At 42.0% G+C, this 16,782-nt stretch overlaps 1 protein-coding gene across 5 annotated transcripts in view; it reads right to left on the reverse strand.

The window, feature by feature from the left end:
* The window catches only part of TRIM2 (tripartite motif containing 2), a 74,194-nt gene that overhangs the window by 36,732 nt on the left and 20,680 nt on the right, over positions 1 to 16,782 (reverse strand). For 4 of the 5 annotated variants that reach the window (XR_775539.1, XM_010586121.1, XM_010586118.1 and 1 more), the window contains exons 3-4: positions 4,450 to 4,633; positions 2,067 to 2,304 (exon numbers count right to left, since the gene is read on the reverse strand). Coding sequence is in view for 4 of the 5 variants with exons in the window: in XM_010586121.1 (XP_010584423.1) it covers positions 2,067 to 2,304; positions 4,450 to 4,583 (372 nt within the window). In the remaining variant the exon portion in view is untranslated. Of the gene's footprint in view, positions 1 to 2,066; positions 2,305 to 4,449; positions 4,634 to 9,295; positions 10,195 to 16,782 lie in introns of those variants that run through there. The other variant, XM_010586119.1, reaches the window with a different exon arrangement.

Here is a 16,782-nt window from a genome sequence, read left to right on the forward strand (position 1 = left end):
TATCTGATAATCAGAGAGGTTTAAATCCAGCATGGCTGGAAAGATTGAAAAAACTTGTTTAAATAGAAACTTATTTCCAAGCTAATACAAAGAAAATCTGGTAATATTTAAATGAAATATACTTGATGCAAATTTTTTCCTTGATAGTAAAAATACAGTGGGTCTGACCCTACCCCAAGCAATACGTAAAAAAATAATGGAGAGAGGATTCAATGCAGAATGACCGCTGGCTCTGTGAAGGCATTCTCCTCCAGCTACCACCTCAATCCTCCCTCACTCCCTGAAGCACCCAGCAAAGCTGCTAGCAGCCAGGCACTTGCCACACAGTGCCCTCGTGCTGGGTACACATGAAGCCAGCAAAAGCCCATTTCCTTAGTCAGGCCTAAAGTGCCCAGGAGCTTGCCCTGCACACCCTGCACTTCAGCCAGTCCCACCTGGCCAGCCTCAAACAGGTGAACCCAAAGCTTATCTCAGCTCCTCCCATCACAAGGACTAATGTGTGCACTTTAGCTTTTAATTTCCTAGCTCCACAAAGCTTTAAATTGGAGTCATCCTTAGCCTGTCCCCAACCCTCCCAGATAGTTACTGAAGCAAGAATATATTCCCATCACACGCTACTCAGCATCCTAAAAGGCATGGTGTGTTTCAAGGCAAGCCAAGTAAGTTTGGTTTAGAGGACTTGCAAATCCACCTTTCCCTAGAAAGGAATTCTCAGAGAGGTACAAGGTGACATATTTTTAATTGCAGGCAAACCAGTTTTTTCTAAGCACACCCAAAGAATCATCAGCTGATAATGTAAAATGCAAAACAAGTAACATCTTCATTTTGACTTTTTTCTGCATTTCATAATCAATGGCTCCTGTCACGATTGCTATGTCAGAAAAAAACTATGATTCATTTTAAGGAGAGCCAATAAAATGCAAATAAAAACTAGGAATGGATTAATCAGTAACCACTACACACACATAGGTATTGCACACATTAAAAAAGTTACAACAGTTACTCATTAATCAGAGCATCCACATAATTCCAGGAGGTCAGTAAAGGAAAGGGAACTGAGCTGTTCCCCTCTAAGAGTAATCACTACCTATCAGCTGAATTAATCCTATACAACCGATATACCTAAACTGAGTACCAAATAAAACAGTCCCCAGAAAGTTGTCTTAAAATACTGGCAATATTTCTTGGCTTGCATAGAAGCACAGCATTCAGTTTGCAACACAGCATCGCTCAGCTTTTACAACACAGAATCGCTTAGCTTTGCAATGTGGTCTACTTACATGTTTGCATAAGCCTGGCTATGAGACAGGAGCTCATATGCCTACCATGAAGCCACACAGGTTAACACTGAAAATTGTGAAGTAAGCAGAGTTAGAGCTGTTCTTGTAATAATCTGGGAATACTTACTCATTTGGGGGTACTTGCCAATGAATACACTGATATGATTTGAGGGTGTATGTGGGGGGATGCTGGGCAAAAAGTAGGTAGATTTAAAAAACAAAGCAGCCTTCAAGGACTGATATATGAGATGCACAAAACGCTGCAGATAAACAGAAGCTGTCTGTTTCTAGCCTGTGCACCCTGAGCACCCAAAGCACCCTGAACGAGGACACCCTTTTATTTGGCTGCATGTTAATATGCTCACATAGTTTTTGGTACTACCTCAGTGTGCAGGTCAGTGAAGCTTATAAGATCCCTGCCACATACTGCCTAAACAAGCACACAGGTTCCCATGGCAATAGTTGATTCTACAAGCAAGAGCTATGGAAACCCATCTCAAAGAGGCAAATGCACAAGGTTCAGTGCTTGCAGGACAACAGTTTTGATCAAATGTGCTAAAAGACAGTATCATCCAAGATGATTGGTAAGATGAAATAATATCCTGACTACTTTAAGATGCCCTACTAAGACCATCTGAGTTAATTTTAAGAATCACTTGTTTTTTATTGACATATTATAAAATCAAAGAACTAGTGTGATTCCAATTCCCCCACTATTTTTTAGAACAAAATATCCATGACAAACCAGACCAGTCAGTACATACCACAGGAGTTCATCTCACTTACATTTCCATCATGATTGGGGCAGGAGAGCGGTTTGCCCGCAGCAACAGCCGTGACAGTCTCCAAGATGGAGGACTCTTCAATGCTGTTGTCTGGCGTTCGTTGCAGGACATCCATCAGGTTGGTGATAAAGAAGTTGTTCTGGAGTGCAGAAACCCCTTTCTCTGGCAGAATGGAGGTCTGGCGGCACACGGGGCAAGAAAGGGTTAAGCTATGGGCTGGAATGTAATTCTGTAAGCACCTATGAGGAAGGGAGGTAGAAGGGGAGAGAGAGGCAAAGTATCATCAAAGAGGAAAAAAACTCCCTTCAGTTTAAGAAGTGGTTTGAAATAGTGCTACCCCTACTTATAAAAGGAAAGGTACACCACCAGGCTTCAAAAGTAAAAGTGGTTATGGGGATTTTTTTTCCTTTAAACCTTTTTTCCTCTGCCACATGAAAAAAGGTTCAATAAGCTGACATCATTATGAGAGTTATGTGCCTTTCTTTGAGATATTAGTGCAGAGAGGATCCATGCTTCCAGATATCTACTGCATCCTGCTCACAGGATAGTAAAAATGATAAACTATCAGATAAAGTTTGACAGACATGAAGTTATTGCATCAAGTATTTGAGCCTGTGTCTTTAACTGACTAACCGGTGGTTGACCCTTGCCTTTCCAATAGAATCTCCTTTATTAACTTGTATTTCTGGGTTTCGTGTTTCAGAGCTAAAACCCGGTCCCAATGAAACCAATGGAAATTTTTCCATGTATTTCAATTAGGAAAGTTATTTGGCAGTTAGCCAGAGTCAACAGAGCTCTCTTTATTACATAGAGAAGGTTGTCCTAGGTTATCACAGTTTATGTTAAGGGGAGTCTGGGAGGAAATTTTTGTTTGTTTGTGTTTGATTTGGCAAGGGGGGGCAGTTGTGGTTTTTTTAGAAATAGTAAATTTCACAGAATATAAATCTGACACAAAAATTCTATGATCAACAATGTGCAGCAGACTGGCCTAGGTGACAGTTAGTGCCACTTTTGGCCTTGAAAATCAAGTTAACAGCTGCTGGGCATGCAACATCCAACTGCAACTGGCAATTCAGTATAGTCCTGTAAGCACAGAAAGCTTTGCAGAATGCAGTTCTTAAGGGGACCGGTGCTACACCAAATTCCTCATGAGATGCCAACCAAGAAAGCGTGACCTCGCACAGCTACACAGCTCTTATCCACTTCCAAGGTCTTTCCTTCCACCACTCTTCATGATCCCTTGGCAGCTCTCCTCCTGACCCCCCAGTAACGGCTCTGTGAAAGGACAGCTTAGGCTTTGCACATCAGCAGTACACTGAAAGAGTTCTTCCAGCCTCTCTCCATAACCAGATCAGCGTAAGAGGATTACAGTGAAAACCAGAAGCTGACCTTAGGATTTACACATGAACTGAAGTCAAGAAACTTAAGACATGGTAGTGAAAATCTTGACTTCACTGACTTCAGTGAGAGTTTCACTGCTGACTTCAGTAAAGTTGGGGTTTCCTATTCTTCTACAAAAGACCAGTTCATCTGACACACTCAGAGATCCACAATTTTTCTTGCACCCTGTGCAAAATTAGATATGCACACCACAAGTCTGACTAAGAGGTGGAAATCTCGTGAACTAAATGTTTACCAAAATACCATTTATTAAAATTCTCCTGCCATTCAATATATAATCCAAAGAGATGCATCCCATCATCAGAAAAAGAACTCGAACCAATAATTCTTCAGCTAACTTTTCTGCAGATGCTGTATTTTTTCCACCATTTGATGGATAATATAACTTTAGAGTATCACCAAGTATATTCAATTCATTCAGCCAAACAGAGTAGAAGGCGGGTTCCTGTTTTATCACATGTCTTTTCAGAGAGTTTTTCCAGTTCTATCAACCAAGCTGCAGAATAATGAAGACATTTAATCACAGGTTATTAATAATGTATATATCATGTCTAACCCTTGGACATTAAAGGACGAGATAATTATTTCTCTGCTTAGTAAATCAACAAAGAAAGGGTTTTATTGTTTCTAATTATAGGCTAATCAGTATAAATTGGAGGCCATTAATTTGAGGTCCAAATTCTGCCTGCTGTCACCTTTCACATTGTTGTCACTGTATTCATTAGTTTCATTTGATTTACTTTTTATTTACTCTTGCATAAAGGGAATGTATTCCAAATATTCCAGTGCTGCCTCTTCTTCCTGCCTGCCACAAATAACAGTGTTTTTCCACATCTCTGTCTCTCCAGCCTTCCCAGGCTTTACCATGCCTTGACATGACATTTACAAGTAAAGAGAAAAGTCCCTGTCCACTAAAGGATGCATTGCTCTGTGCTTGTTGCATGACACAAATACCTAATTACCAGCATGAGGAACGGACTTACCTCTCACAGAAAGTGTGCAGGCAGGGAAGTACTTTGGGGTTCTTGTAACGGTCCAGGCATATGCTGCAAATCAGAAACTGCTTGTCAATCTGACGGACCACAGGACTTGGGATGTTGGAGCCTTCACTGGCCATCCTAGACCACTGACATATGGGTCCTGTTCCCTTCTATCCTGCACACTGCTGGAGTGGGGTGGGGAAAAGAAGAAAAGAAGAAAAATGGGTTATAAACTCCATGAAATAACAAAATCAACAACTAAAACACTCATGTTTCATCCTTATGCAGGAATTCATATCTCAATACAAAACCAAAACAGTGAAGAATTAAACTTCTAAAATGGTTTGTCACTGATGAGAGCCTGGGAAACAGTCAGCCAAGTCTACAGCACCACACATACCACTTCTATCTGAGCAGGCATTCTGGAAAGGCACGTTGCCTCTGGACTGAAAGAGTTACAGGGCTGTCTGGTTTTAAAGAAATCCCACAATAGAAACGTTCTTGCACCAGTAGGTTCAGCCAGTGCTAACAAACATAGGATTTTTTACATCTACAGTACCACTGGCTAAATGCTTAAACTGGAACTGCACCAGCCAGTCAAATGGCTGCATCACGGCCAGAGTTTAAAAATGGTTCACCTAACAATTTTTTCCCTTATCGGTGCTGGTCTTGTCAAAGATACAGTAGGTTTGGACTCCAGGAAGCCCCCAAGAAGGAACCTGCAGAACCAGCCAGCCCCTGGGAAGGGAGTGCTCAAATTCTGCATCAGCAACAGGGGTGAGGTGAAAATCCTCACAATAAGAGAAACTGAGCAAAGAGAAGGCAACCGATACCTACTGAGAATCAGCAAAGGTAGGGTGAAGGATACATGAAGCACATCCAAGTAATAAATGCAAGAAAAATGCCATTCTAGGCAGAAAGAGTAGTAAGAATCATGTTTCTAGGACTGAAGAGACTTCATAACTCTGGCATATAAAGCATGAAATAGAAGGGTAAGAAAAAAGTCTACTGACTGACAGAATTAAAATTGTAGGTTAAAGGAACGCCTGCAGGCTTGGAACACCTCCTGTCCTGGAACAAGGCACAGGGAGAGAAAAACTTAGTTTCTTTTGAGCTGGAGGCAGAGATTATAGACAACAGAATTAATATGTGGAAAGAGAAGACAGGGGAGGAAAAGGAAGGAAGCAACCTCAGGGAAAGGTAAACTGCCTGCTAACATAGTTCAGGAAAACCTGACAAGCGGAGGCCCTGGCAGGGTGACCCAGCAAGAATTCCTCTCCACCAGCGTTCCTAGCAGGCTGGAGCGCTGGCAGGCACAGGCTCACTCCCAGGGGAGCTGACCGCAGCATCTCTGTCACAGCACCCAGTTCTGCCAGTCCTCCTGCACCCACAGTGAAACAGGGGCTCCTCTTCTGTGTGAGCAGCGAGCCTAGCTGGGCTCCTTCACTGCAAGTACACTCCTGAGGTAGTAACTTCTTCCCCAGTTTTCTACCACAGTTTTTAGTCATCCATTTCAGACAATTTAATATCTGGCTTGAGGGCAGTTCAGGCTTTCCAAGACAGAAATAACAAGCCCTCTGCCTTGGTGCTGATCACATTCATTCAAAAGGTCACTAAATTCCACAATGATTTGCATGACCTGTAGTATTTTATCAGCAGCGTTACATCAAATCTTCTTCCTGTGCTGGATGCATGGCACACTAATCTGGCAGAGTTGAACTCATGCTGTTCTTCCTGAGCTGTGTATTTAGCCATACAGGTATGGTTTACTTAGTACGTTGAGCAAGTGGCTATTTCTAGGATAATGACAGTCATTATGGATCATGCTGTACTGACTTCCCTGATAACAGGCTCCTGGGGAATCACCTCTGTGCTAGCAAATACAGCAGCATAAAGTTATTCACAATTAAAATACCCAACAGCAGTAACTGACATTTAATTTGATGGAAAACACTTATGGCAGACCCTTTTGTTTCCTTTTTTTCCCAAGAAAGGGGAATCTGCAAGGTTAAAAATTGCTATGATACTCATAAAATATCATGTTTGTTCATGACCCAAAAATGCATGATTTCAGGATTGATCATTTGTTTCACTTTTTTCATTTCTTTCCCCATAGTAAGATAAAATGTGAATATTACATAAACACAAATTAATTTTACCTATTTAAATGCCATAAATCACACACAATAAACCTTAGGAGATCAATTAGGAACCGATGTTACTTCTTAAAAGCTTGAAGTAAAAATGTCTTTACAAGAAGTTGAACCAAAATATCTAGCTTTCACAAAACGGAGTAGAAAGAGCAGACTATCAAATATGCATTAATATATTCATGCATTTGGCAGCATAATATGTGGAACCTCAGTAATGTATTTCAAAAGAAAATTCATTTCACCACTGATGCAGCTGTGTTTGCCTCCCACTCTCCCTCTCCAAAAGTTAGGGGTGGGGACCCCCAAAAAACAGGGAAGATAATCAGAAGCAGGAAGACTTCTTATCAAAAGCTGAGTTTCCAAACTGGACACCGATACATTATGAACAGTCTAATTTTTTTGTTATAGACTAAGCACAGACTATTGAAAAATAATGGTACTTAAGATATGAAAGAATAGGTCTCCAGTGAATGCTGCCTGTCTTTTAACAGAAGAAAGTTCTCTAGCAACCAGATATTTTCTGTAATTTCATCTTTCCACCATCATGTATAGCTACACCAGCAAATAGCATTTGCACAAGGAAAACTCCTGCTGCCTGAAAAATTTCATATTGATTTCATCTGATCTTATCTTAGTCTTTTACATTCCCCCAATCTCATTGCACAATCAGGTGACTCTTACTGTTTCATACACAAAGCTCATGCCAGCCACTTTAATTTTCAAATGTTCACAGTTTAAGCTTTGTCAGTGAAAGAAACCATTAACAATTCAGAAATAAGTGCTTTTAATATTTGATGTTTTGTCTGGAACGCAGCAGGCCGTGATTGTCATTTAACCCCTGAACTCACATAAATCAGGTTTAAAACATGCACCTGAAAATAGAATTTCATCAGTACATTTCAAGCTTTGGCTACTACCTGGTAGAACTTCTTACACAAGTGGTTCATTTAAAAAAGTTTTTTTGAGTATGGAATTTCCAGGATTCTGCAGCTTTTCTGAGCCAGCTCCACCTTTGATGCAATTTTGATTAATGTTATGTAGCTACGAGAAGGATGATTTTGCCCATTGATTCAATCAAAGCAACTGTACAATCAAGGACTATTTGAGGAAAAGCTGGAGATTTTAGATGATGTTTTTGAATTTCACCAAAGACAGTATTTATGCTGATTTACTGCAGCACTCACAGCAGCTCCTCGAAACCGCAACGTAAGTTTCAGATTTATGAGCAGTTGGAGATTTTGCAAAGTGACACTATTTTTACAAGAAAAACATTTTTTTTTTGCAGTAGTATCTTCTGAGCTCGGCAGCTGCCAGGGCTCTTTTCGGAGGTTCATTCTGTCTCACAATCTAATAAAGAGCAGCTGAAACACGAGCTTTGAAAACAAGTATGAGAATCACTTCTCCATATAGTTACACTTCATAATTTAAACATGCAAAGCCAAAGGTTTACGAAACATTGCACCAAATGACATAAAACCCCACCCATTTACCTATAAGAAGCACACCCTGGAAACCCAGTTCAGGTTTGCTAAATCAAGTGCAGAAAAGGGTTCTGAAACGTATACCCTTTGTCACCCCTTTGAGGCTCAAGGATTGTTATCTTTCCAGCCACCCCAAAAATAACACTGTTCTTTTTCCTTCTACTTGGAGATATGACTATCAATTTTCATTCAAAATATACTATAGAGCAAAGAAAGGAGAAAACAATGGCTCTCTAAGCTAGCAGAAAGCCTTGCCCTGCTATGCAAGCATGCCTTCAGGAACGAAAGTCAGGGTGCAGCCCCACCCATATAAAAAGAACTTCCTATAGCATTAAAAAAGAAAAAAAAAAACCCCAAACCCCACAAAATGTTAGGGTACATCAAATAACAGTTCCAGAAGAGTTGTTTTAGTTGAATAGAGCCATGTAATAGGAAAGTGCACCCTTTCTACAGGTATCTTCAAATGACCTCTGGAATTCCTTAACAGTTACCGAATTGTCTATTCGTTTCTGTGGCCCAGCTGAGAAAAAGACATTGGGAAAACTTGTAACTGTCTGTTCAGTTCCCAGGATTTACTCCTAAAAGAGCAGAATTCTCTGTTGCTGATACACTGCTCTCACCGAACTCCACCCAGCCAGAGCCGCAACTAGCCTGAAAGTACAGCCTGAGGAGAACAAATTGCTTGCAGCTTGTTCATCCTCTTCTTATCAATGGAATTCACAACCCAGAGGGTCTATTCATGTATTATGAATGAATAGGTTTCCAATGGCAACTTTTCCAAAGGAACAGTTAGGCCTCGAGAGCTGTAAGAAAGGGTGGGGAACCTCAATAATGTTGCTTCAAGGATTGGGGGAGCTGGGGTTTAAAAGCCCTTAAAACAGATACATCCCCTGTCCACAGTCTTTAGAAATAAAGAACAGGTTCAAGCCATTTCTAGAAGCAGCCCCCAAATTAGCCGATACAGAACACACTGAGCAAATTAATAATCCTAACCACCACAGAGTCCACTTGTGTAAAAGGCTTGATAAGCTAAATTTGCATTCCTTTCTCTCCCACTCTTGCAATCAGCTTGGTGCCTCGTTTAAAACACAGCAACCCTCTTCATTCTTACAGCATGCAGAAGCATAATGAACAATCAGAGGCCAAAACAGAAGGAGCAACCCAGCAGCAGCCACCAGGAATAACACTGAGCAAACTTGAGCATTTTAGACCTACCCATCTTTGTAGAAAAATAGCTTAATCAGTGCAGTGCTGAGGATAAAATCCTTGCAGGGACGGAGCTGCAGTTCCGCAGTAATCCAAACGAACAAACCATCATCTGTTAATATTTCAAGCCTCATGCGCAAAACTGTTTAAGAATCCCTATCACAGCATAGTCATTATTAGATGCACAACAGATTTTGTGCTCTAAGGAATGACGCTCCATTCCATGAAGAGGACAGGTGGAAAGAAAAATGGAAGAATAAGAGGAGGCCCAGTGAAGTCGTCATGAATTTTTTTTTTCCCCCGGGTCATTTACAAGTAGGAGACCCCTTCAGGATTCAAACCAATCAATCTTTATTTAGCACATCTTTTTCTCACTCAGCCTGTGTAGAAAGACTGCAGTAAATGGTGCAAGGGATTGTGGGATAGGGATGCAGCAGAGAGCTGCAACGAGATTCGCTGGGTTATTTTTTTTCCTCCCTACTCAGCAATCAGCTGTTTCGAGGCTCCGCGCAGGGCCATTGAATTTGGTCACCAGAATGTTATTACAGGATTAGCAGACGGAGACAGCTACCACTGTGCATCTGGCATGTCAATGCAGCTAAGAAATACATATGCAAATATTACTTGCAAATCAGAAAAAGGATTTAACTCCAAAGGCGAGAGTAAATATTATGTAACATCCATTATCAGGACAGTCACCGCAGATGAAGCGAAAGCACTTTCGTTTTTAAAGGAGATAAAGTTTACACTTAATGATTCCACTCTGATTTTTCCAGGATTCAGAGTGTTTCTTGGAACACAACTCTTCCCTGCTCCAACTTTCAACAACAACAAAAGACCCCACAAATGCTCTTTGTCTCTCCAGATGTTTAAAGCAGAAGCAAAGAACCTCTTCAGAAAGCTGTGCTACTGACACACAAACCAGCAGCAGTTTCTTCTACTACTGAGCTGCGTATTTGACCTGACTCAGACTCAAGTCAAATATATAAGGCAGCAATTAGTAAACTCATATTCAAGGAACGTGAGAATCAAAGCTAACAGTCTGATCAACTTTTGTACAAACAGTAATGCAAACATGTATTCTCTTAGTTAATCTATTGACTTGTTTAAAAAAAATTTAAAATCACAGATCAATTCAGATTTTACTAGGCTATTACCAAAGGAAATAAGAAGAAATGTGGTGTCTGGTATTTTTCAGCTGTGCAGAGAAGGTTGTTAAAAAGACGCTTGTGAATACACAGACACTACTGAAGTAAAGCAACATAGAATTAGCTTTGTCTTCCAGTGTAACAGCTGGTGGGTTTTGCAGACAAGGTAGTATTTGCATCTCTAAATACAGTGTATCTTTTCTTTTGAAAAAACAAATCATATGCAAGTATGTCAGCTAACTGAGGCTAACAAAGCTTCCCACAAATAAAAGGACACAAAGGTCCATTTGCATCAAGAAGAAAAAATGCGGGGTTTAAACAGTCTGTGCTACTCTGACTTAATTAGGACAGATACAGTTATTTCAGAAGTTTAAAATGTTGTCCTAAGCTCTTTAAGCACAGTTTCCAGAATATATTATTTATTCCATTCTTGGACTGATGAGGTAAATAGTATTAATAATCATTTAGCATGACTGAAATGTAATCTAAATTCCTGTTCAAAATATAGATTCTGCATACATAATTTACTTTCCACTTGGCAATCATTTTAGCCAGATTGGTTTTATGCATCAGGCAGATCCAGCCTGGTTTCCCTGGGTAATGCCCACAGGGCGAAAGCATGTTGTAATCCAGTTTATAACCTGAAATGAAACATCAGGCAGCGTGTGTGCGTGTGTTAGGATTTTGGGTGCTTGTGCCAAAATACTGCTTCTCTGATTCTCTCAACATGTGCTGAACTCTGTCAAAGAAGGAGAACAAGGTATGTTTCATTTTAGCTCTAACATTCAGCAGGTCAGAAGAAGCAGGCATCTGCACAGCAGGATTCACAGTTTAAAAAAAGGCCAGAGATTTCAGGCACATTTTTGGAGGGGTGGGTTTTTATGTTTCATTGGGGGTTTTTTTGTTTTCTTTTTAAACTGTCTAAAGAACCCCCATTGCAAAGAGCAAGCAACATATTTCACTCCCACAACAAGGAGATCCAAGGCCTTTTGTTTCTGCCACTGGAACAAAGACACACTTAAAACAAAAATCAAGAGAGAAAATTCAGGAGTGGCACCCTCAGAGCCAAAGTGGAAGACTCTCGGACAGAAGCATGCAGACATCATTTAGCTGCTTGCTTTTCCTTGCTCATTTCAAGCATCAAATCTACGTACACAAAACCAGAATGACAAGCATTGCTCAAATTACTATTTCCATTTACAGTCAGTAGTAAGAACTACATATCCCTCAAATCAGAACCGAACTCGTAACATACCTCATGGCCAAAGAAGACTGCAGGAGTCACAGCTGCAGCCACTCTCACAGGGATCTACACCTCCAAATGAGAGATTGCTTCAAAGTGCAATTCTCTTATAATTAACTCTCAAAAGCTGCCTGCTGACAATGAGCTGATACTCCGTAAATAATCCTGCTTCTTCAGGAAAACAAAAGTGTGGTACTGTGGCAAGGAAAATGAGACAAAGTCATAGCATTTCCCTTGAGATTTTTGTTCTTACATGTTGAATGTTGATATGTGGGTTTCTTCTCCCTAGTGAAGAGGAAATGGACTTGTAGCTCAGTGAACAGTCTTGCACTTTACCCCCACAGCAGTTACTACCAGCCTGTTTGAAATAGGTTTATTGTATGTGTATGTCTTTTGAGTTGGGAGATGGGAGTGGGGGCTGTTGTTACGTGCTTGGTTTTGGTTTTTGTTTTGTTTTTTTTTTAAAAAGAACAGGCTAGTTTCCCTCAGAAATTTGCCGCACTCATTGCTGCTGACTTATCTGCATCACTGCTGACTAGTGGAAGTAAGTTCTGGAGAAGAAAATACATAGCACATGCTATCTTCATAGTGCCATGGAAGAGTGATCTAGCCCCTGTTATTATCCCCTGTAAATGTCATGGTTTTTGAATAATTTATTCTTTTCCCTGTTCTGAACACAACCTGAATTCATATTCTTAGGAAGCCCATAAATAGTAAGTTGCCAAAAAATGTCACAGCTAATTTACAGACCATAGGTAGATATTGGTATATCCTTCCCTAATATTAAATAATTCATCCAAACACCCCAGGTTAATACTAATGGTCTGCACTGAAGCCTGTATAAATTGACTGAAGGGAGAGTACTCTAACTCAGCCTGCTGTACAAAAGGGATTTTAAGGTCACTAGAAAAAAAAATTATTGGGTTAGGCCAAACTAAATGGCCAGCTAATACAGTCCTGGCAATTAAGACTGACTGGAAAATAAGAGGTGGGAGAGACCAGAAATCAATTACCCAAAGCCAGCATGCTGGGAACGAGGGCTAGTTTGGAAACACAACTATGGGAGAGGATGGGCTGTTACAGCCATCACTCAGCTCCGCGTCCTTAATTTGACCCTGGGGCCAGGAAAGCAAGTGGGGGAAACAACCAAGCTCTGTCATTGTGGGACCATGCCCACACCAGGAATCAAGGGGCCTTAGTCATCCTCACGAGACAGCAGGGGTGGAGGCATCTTTACCTTTCCCCACTGCGGCTGTGCACCCATGCAGACGCAGCAGCTCCCACAGAGCTCCCCACTGCAGCTGTGCACCCATGCAGACCCAGAGCAAGTGCAACTTCCAGCCCTGACTCCACATTCTCCAATTGCCCAGGCTGTAGCTCACATGAGATGGGAAGAGCCACAGCTTCCTCCCACTGTGGGCTTGTAGCTAGAGGGCATGTCTGCCCTGAAAGGAGCTCTGCTAGGTCCTGGGTCCTCCCCACCAGCCACAGCCTGGAGCCACAATCACTCCCTCATCTTGTGATCCAGTGGAGCAGATGCTTTTCCCCAAAGCTTGTGACGCAGCACATGGCTTGTCATAGCCTGGGAGGCAAAGAACTTGAAAGGTTTGACTGGGATGTAATGCTGGGCTGCTGCAAACCTGCCCAGCCCACCCAGCACTTGTCCTCCTATGCCTTTGCCACCTTATTCTATTTCCTTCTACCTTCTTCTTACACCTAGTTTAGCTTGCCAAGGTTGCTGCTTTTGTAGCACAACTGCAGCCAGGCTGAGACAGCCTGGCCTCCCTGCTCAGCCAGCCCAAGTTTGGCTGATGTGACTACACTCCCTGCCTGTCTCCAGCACTGATGTTGCAAGTCAGGCAGCACCAAACTCAAATTGCTTTTCTCCCCTCTGTGTTATTCTTTCTCTTTCCCCTTTTGGGTATTTGCCATTGAGGTGGCAGGGGCAGGCATTATGGTCACCAGAAACAAGCTCTGTATTCTGGCATTTCTTCTGCATGGCAATGGGCTCACCTTCAGTAACGCTGTCAGATGTTGATGCAATGAATTAGATTTCTTTTAAAAGCTTTCAACTGCGAAAGGCACAGGAATAACAGGAGTAGAAGCCACTGCTATAAATGAAAGACTTGCTTAATAGTTTTACATGTTTAATGCTTTGTTGCTTTTTCCTCCTTCCTTTTGTCAGTCTGTAATCAAAGCTTATAACACAGTGAACACCTGAAATACATGGGTGGGCCTCTTAAGACGTCAACGTACTAGTGCTTTGTACTCCAATTTGTAGAGGAGGGAAGGGTTATGGCTGGTATCTAATATCTCCTTTTCTTCTCTTTCCCCATCCCCACAACTTCTGCCTGCCTCTGCAGTACCCCTTCTCCACCAACCTTTGGTGGTGCAGTAGTCCTGCTACCATCACCGAAGACCCCATCTCCCAGCTGTCCTGTCCTTGGATGGAGAGGGGACCTGCTGGTGGCTGCCCTGCAGACACCAAGGGACAAGACTGGCAGGTTAGAACTCGTATGGCCACACAGTCATCATTCAACTGAGATATTTGTCTGTCTGAGGTTTTCAGGACCTCATTTTGGGTCAGGGCCTTGAACAATAAATTCACTTGGAGCACACTGGATTTACTGCCCATGCAAGGACAATTTGAGTGCTTGCAGTGGAAGTCCACGGATTCCCAACCAAATGGCCAACGTTCTGACAAATGAGATTTCAGAGACGACTAGGAAATGAGGGGGAAAGGGCATGCCAAGGGAAATGATAGGATTAAACTGTCACATATCAGGTTAAATGACAGCCTCAGAGCTGTCATTTAGGGCCATTTCCACATTTAATAAAATGTCATATTCTCAGGTGAGCTATTAAGAAAAATAAATACCTGCAGTGAGGTAGGTCCAAGTAATTATTTCAGGGGCTAGATGTTGTGCAGGCCTAAGTAAAAGGATTTTAAATTGTACACTCCAAAGCAGCAAGTCAGAGTATCTATACTGAAACCCCTTCTACCCTGATTAACTACCTAGTGCTGCTAACATCACCTTTACAACTGTACATTTTTTACTCTTTAGGCCTACCTGTTTTGTTAGTGCTGACAGGTCTCTGTTCAGCCTTTATAGGTACACAGGCCCAAATAAAAACAAGCTGAACTGACAAATAATTAAAACTGCACATCAAATCACTGCTGCTTCCATAAACATCTGCTCTGAAATGTTACTTGAAATAAAAGTGCTCCATGGAGACTCCGTACTAATCACTGTTAACCCCTCCAGGCGCAGGATAACAGGCAGTACAGATAAAAAGCAGGAGGTTGAGCAGGGATCTATTTGGAAAGAGGTCCCTGGCCTTTTCCACATACTGTTAGATATAAGGTACATTGAAAAATGCTGTAGGTATTTTCTTCAGAGTTGCTGAGTAATGGCAAAAAAAGCAAAAGCAAGCAGGAAATGCTCAGTGCTTTTGCTACTGAGCTGTGTGGTGAAGATTGGACTGCTCAGAGACCATCCCCTCCACTCCTTCTTGAGACATTCCTCTGGATCTGACCCACGCTGCATCTCCACTTGATCTTACAGTTCTGCTACTCTTTCTTTAGGAGAGGTGATATACATCAGTTACTGCAGTTTAGTCATATATTCTCTGCTGACCACTGCAAAGTAAAGTTTCTCTGCTTCTGTTTCCATTTACTTCAGTAGGATTTTGTTGAACTAGCAAAGTTCAAATCAGCAAGTGAGAACGCAGCACCCAGCAATCACCACATGCCAGTAACTTCTTCACAAAATCAACTTAGATGCTGCCAGCCCATTAGAATTTTTTTCTTGCAACCTTCAAAATCCCACTTCCCAGCAGATACAGCATACGGAAAATAAACTGCAAGAAAAAAAATAGGTGTTTCACAGCAAGAAACAGCAGATGGAAACTACGCGTTAAAAAAGCAAACAATGGAGGCAGAAAGTGAAGGAATTCATGTCGTCTTAGTGCACAGCACACAGCAGATAGGGTGCCCAAGCAGGTTTCTGCCAAAAACACATCTCAGGAGAGGGACTAAGAAGGAGGGGAAGGAAGAGCCCCTCTCCAGCCTGTGAGCAGGCTGAATTTGGGCTCACATCCTCTGCAGCACTTACATTGTTTAAAAGATGAAATATTGGTTGCTGCAATTTCCCTTAGCTTTTGCACAGTACCCACCTCATTTTCTTGTCCAGAGCTCAGCAGCGATGCTACCTTCTATGTCTGCTATGTCTTCTGAACTGAAATGTCTTTCAAAAACACATTGATATGTCTAAACATTTTTGTCGTCCTTGGTTTCAGAGAAAACCTTGCTTAAGCGTTAAGTGGCAGGCAGAGGTTTACCCAGGCAGGCTCTTAATGTTGGAAAAAACGCAACACTGAACTTTAACAAGTAGGTAAACACATAGCTGCATACAGCAGGTAGTCTGGCAGCACCAGCAATAGTGAGAAACAATGTCAGAACAACCTTGACAAAAGGAGCTCTGTGGGTTTTAACAATGGTTGTAGGCACAGGAACCGAACCAACCAAACAACAGTAACAAAATCCATCTACAGCTCCCGTGGCGCACAGAGCCTGAGCATGTCGGCTGCGATGCTGTGTCCTCCTTCTCCGCACTCACAGGGGCACTCTGTTTGACTTAGCAGTAGCCAGCTCCAGCAGTTCAAAACTTGGAAACACCCAATGGCTGAACTTCACCCAGTAAACACGTCTTTCCAGTCCTCAGCAAGGACACTCATTTGCTGATTGCATGCCAGCGCTCCTATTTAAAGAACTGTTGTTATGGGAAAAAGCTGAAACCTTTCTACAGCAGAGACAGAGTGCTCCCCGTATCTTGTGCCTTATCTGCAGAAATGCATCAATTCCCAGTATGTATTTCCACAGCGGAGTTTCACTACAGCCACAGTAAGATGCGGTTATCTGACTGCAAAGCTGTGAGCAGGCTGGCTCTCCAGACAGTCCTAGTGGCCCCTTCTCAGGGCCTACCAAGCAGTTACTCTGGCTCAGCCCAGGTTTTCCTCAAGCCTTTTCCTTGAGGTACAGGGTTTTATACCTGACATGAGCTGCAAGGAGCAGCAGTAGTAAAAGCTGTCCACCTTCATCCTTT

This window comes from Haliaeetus leucocephalus, unplaced genomic scaffold (genome assembly GCF_000737465.1).
Source record: "Haliaeetus leucocephalus isolate CR32 unplaced genomic scaffold, Haliaeetus_leucocephalus-4.0 Scaffold140, whole genome shotgun sequence".
Classification (NCBI taxonomy): domain Eukaryota; kingdom Metazoa; phylum Chordata; class Aves; order Accipitriformes; family Accipitridae; genus Haliaeetus; species Haliaeetus leucocephalus.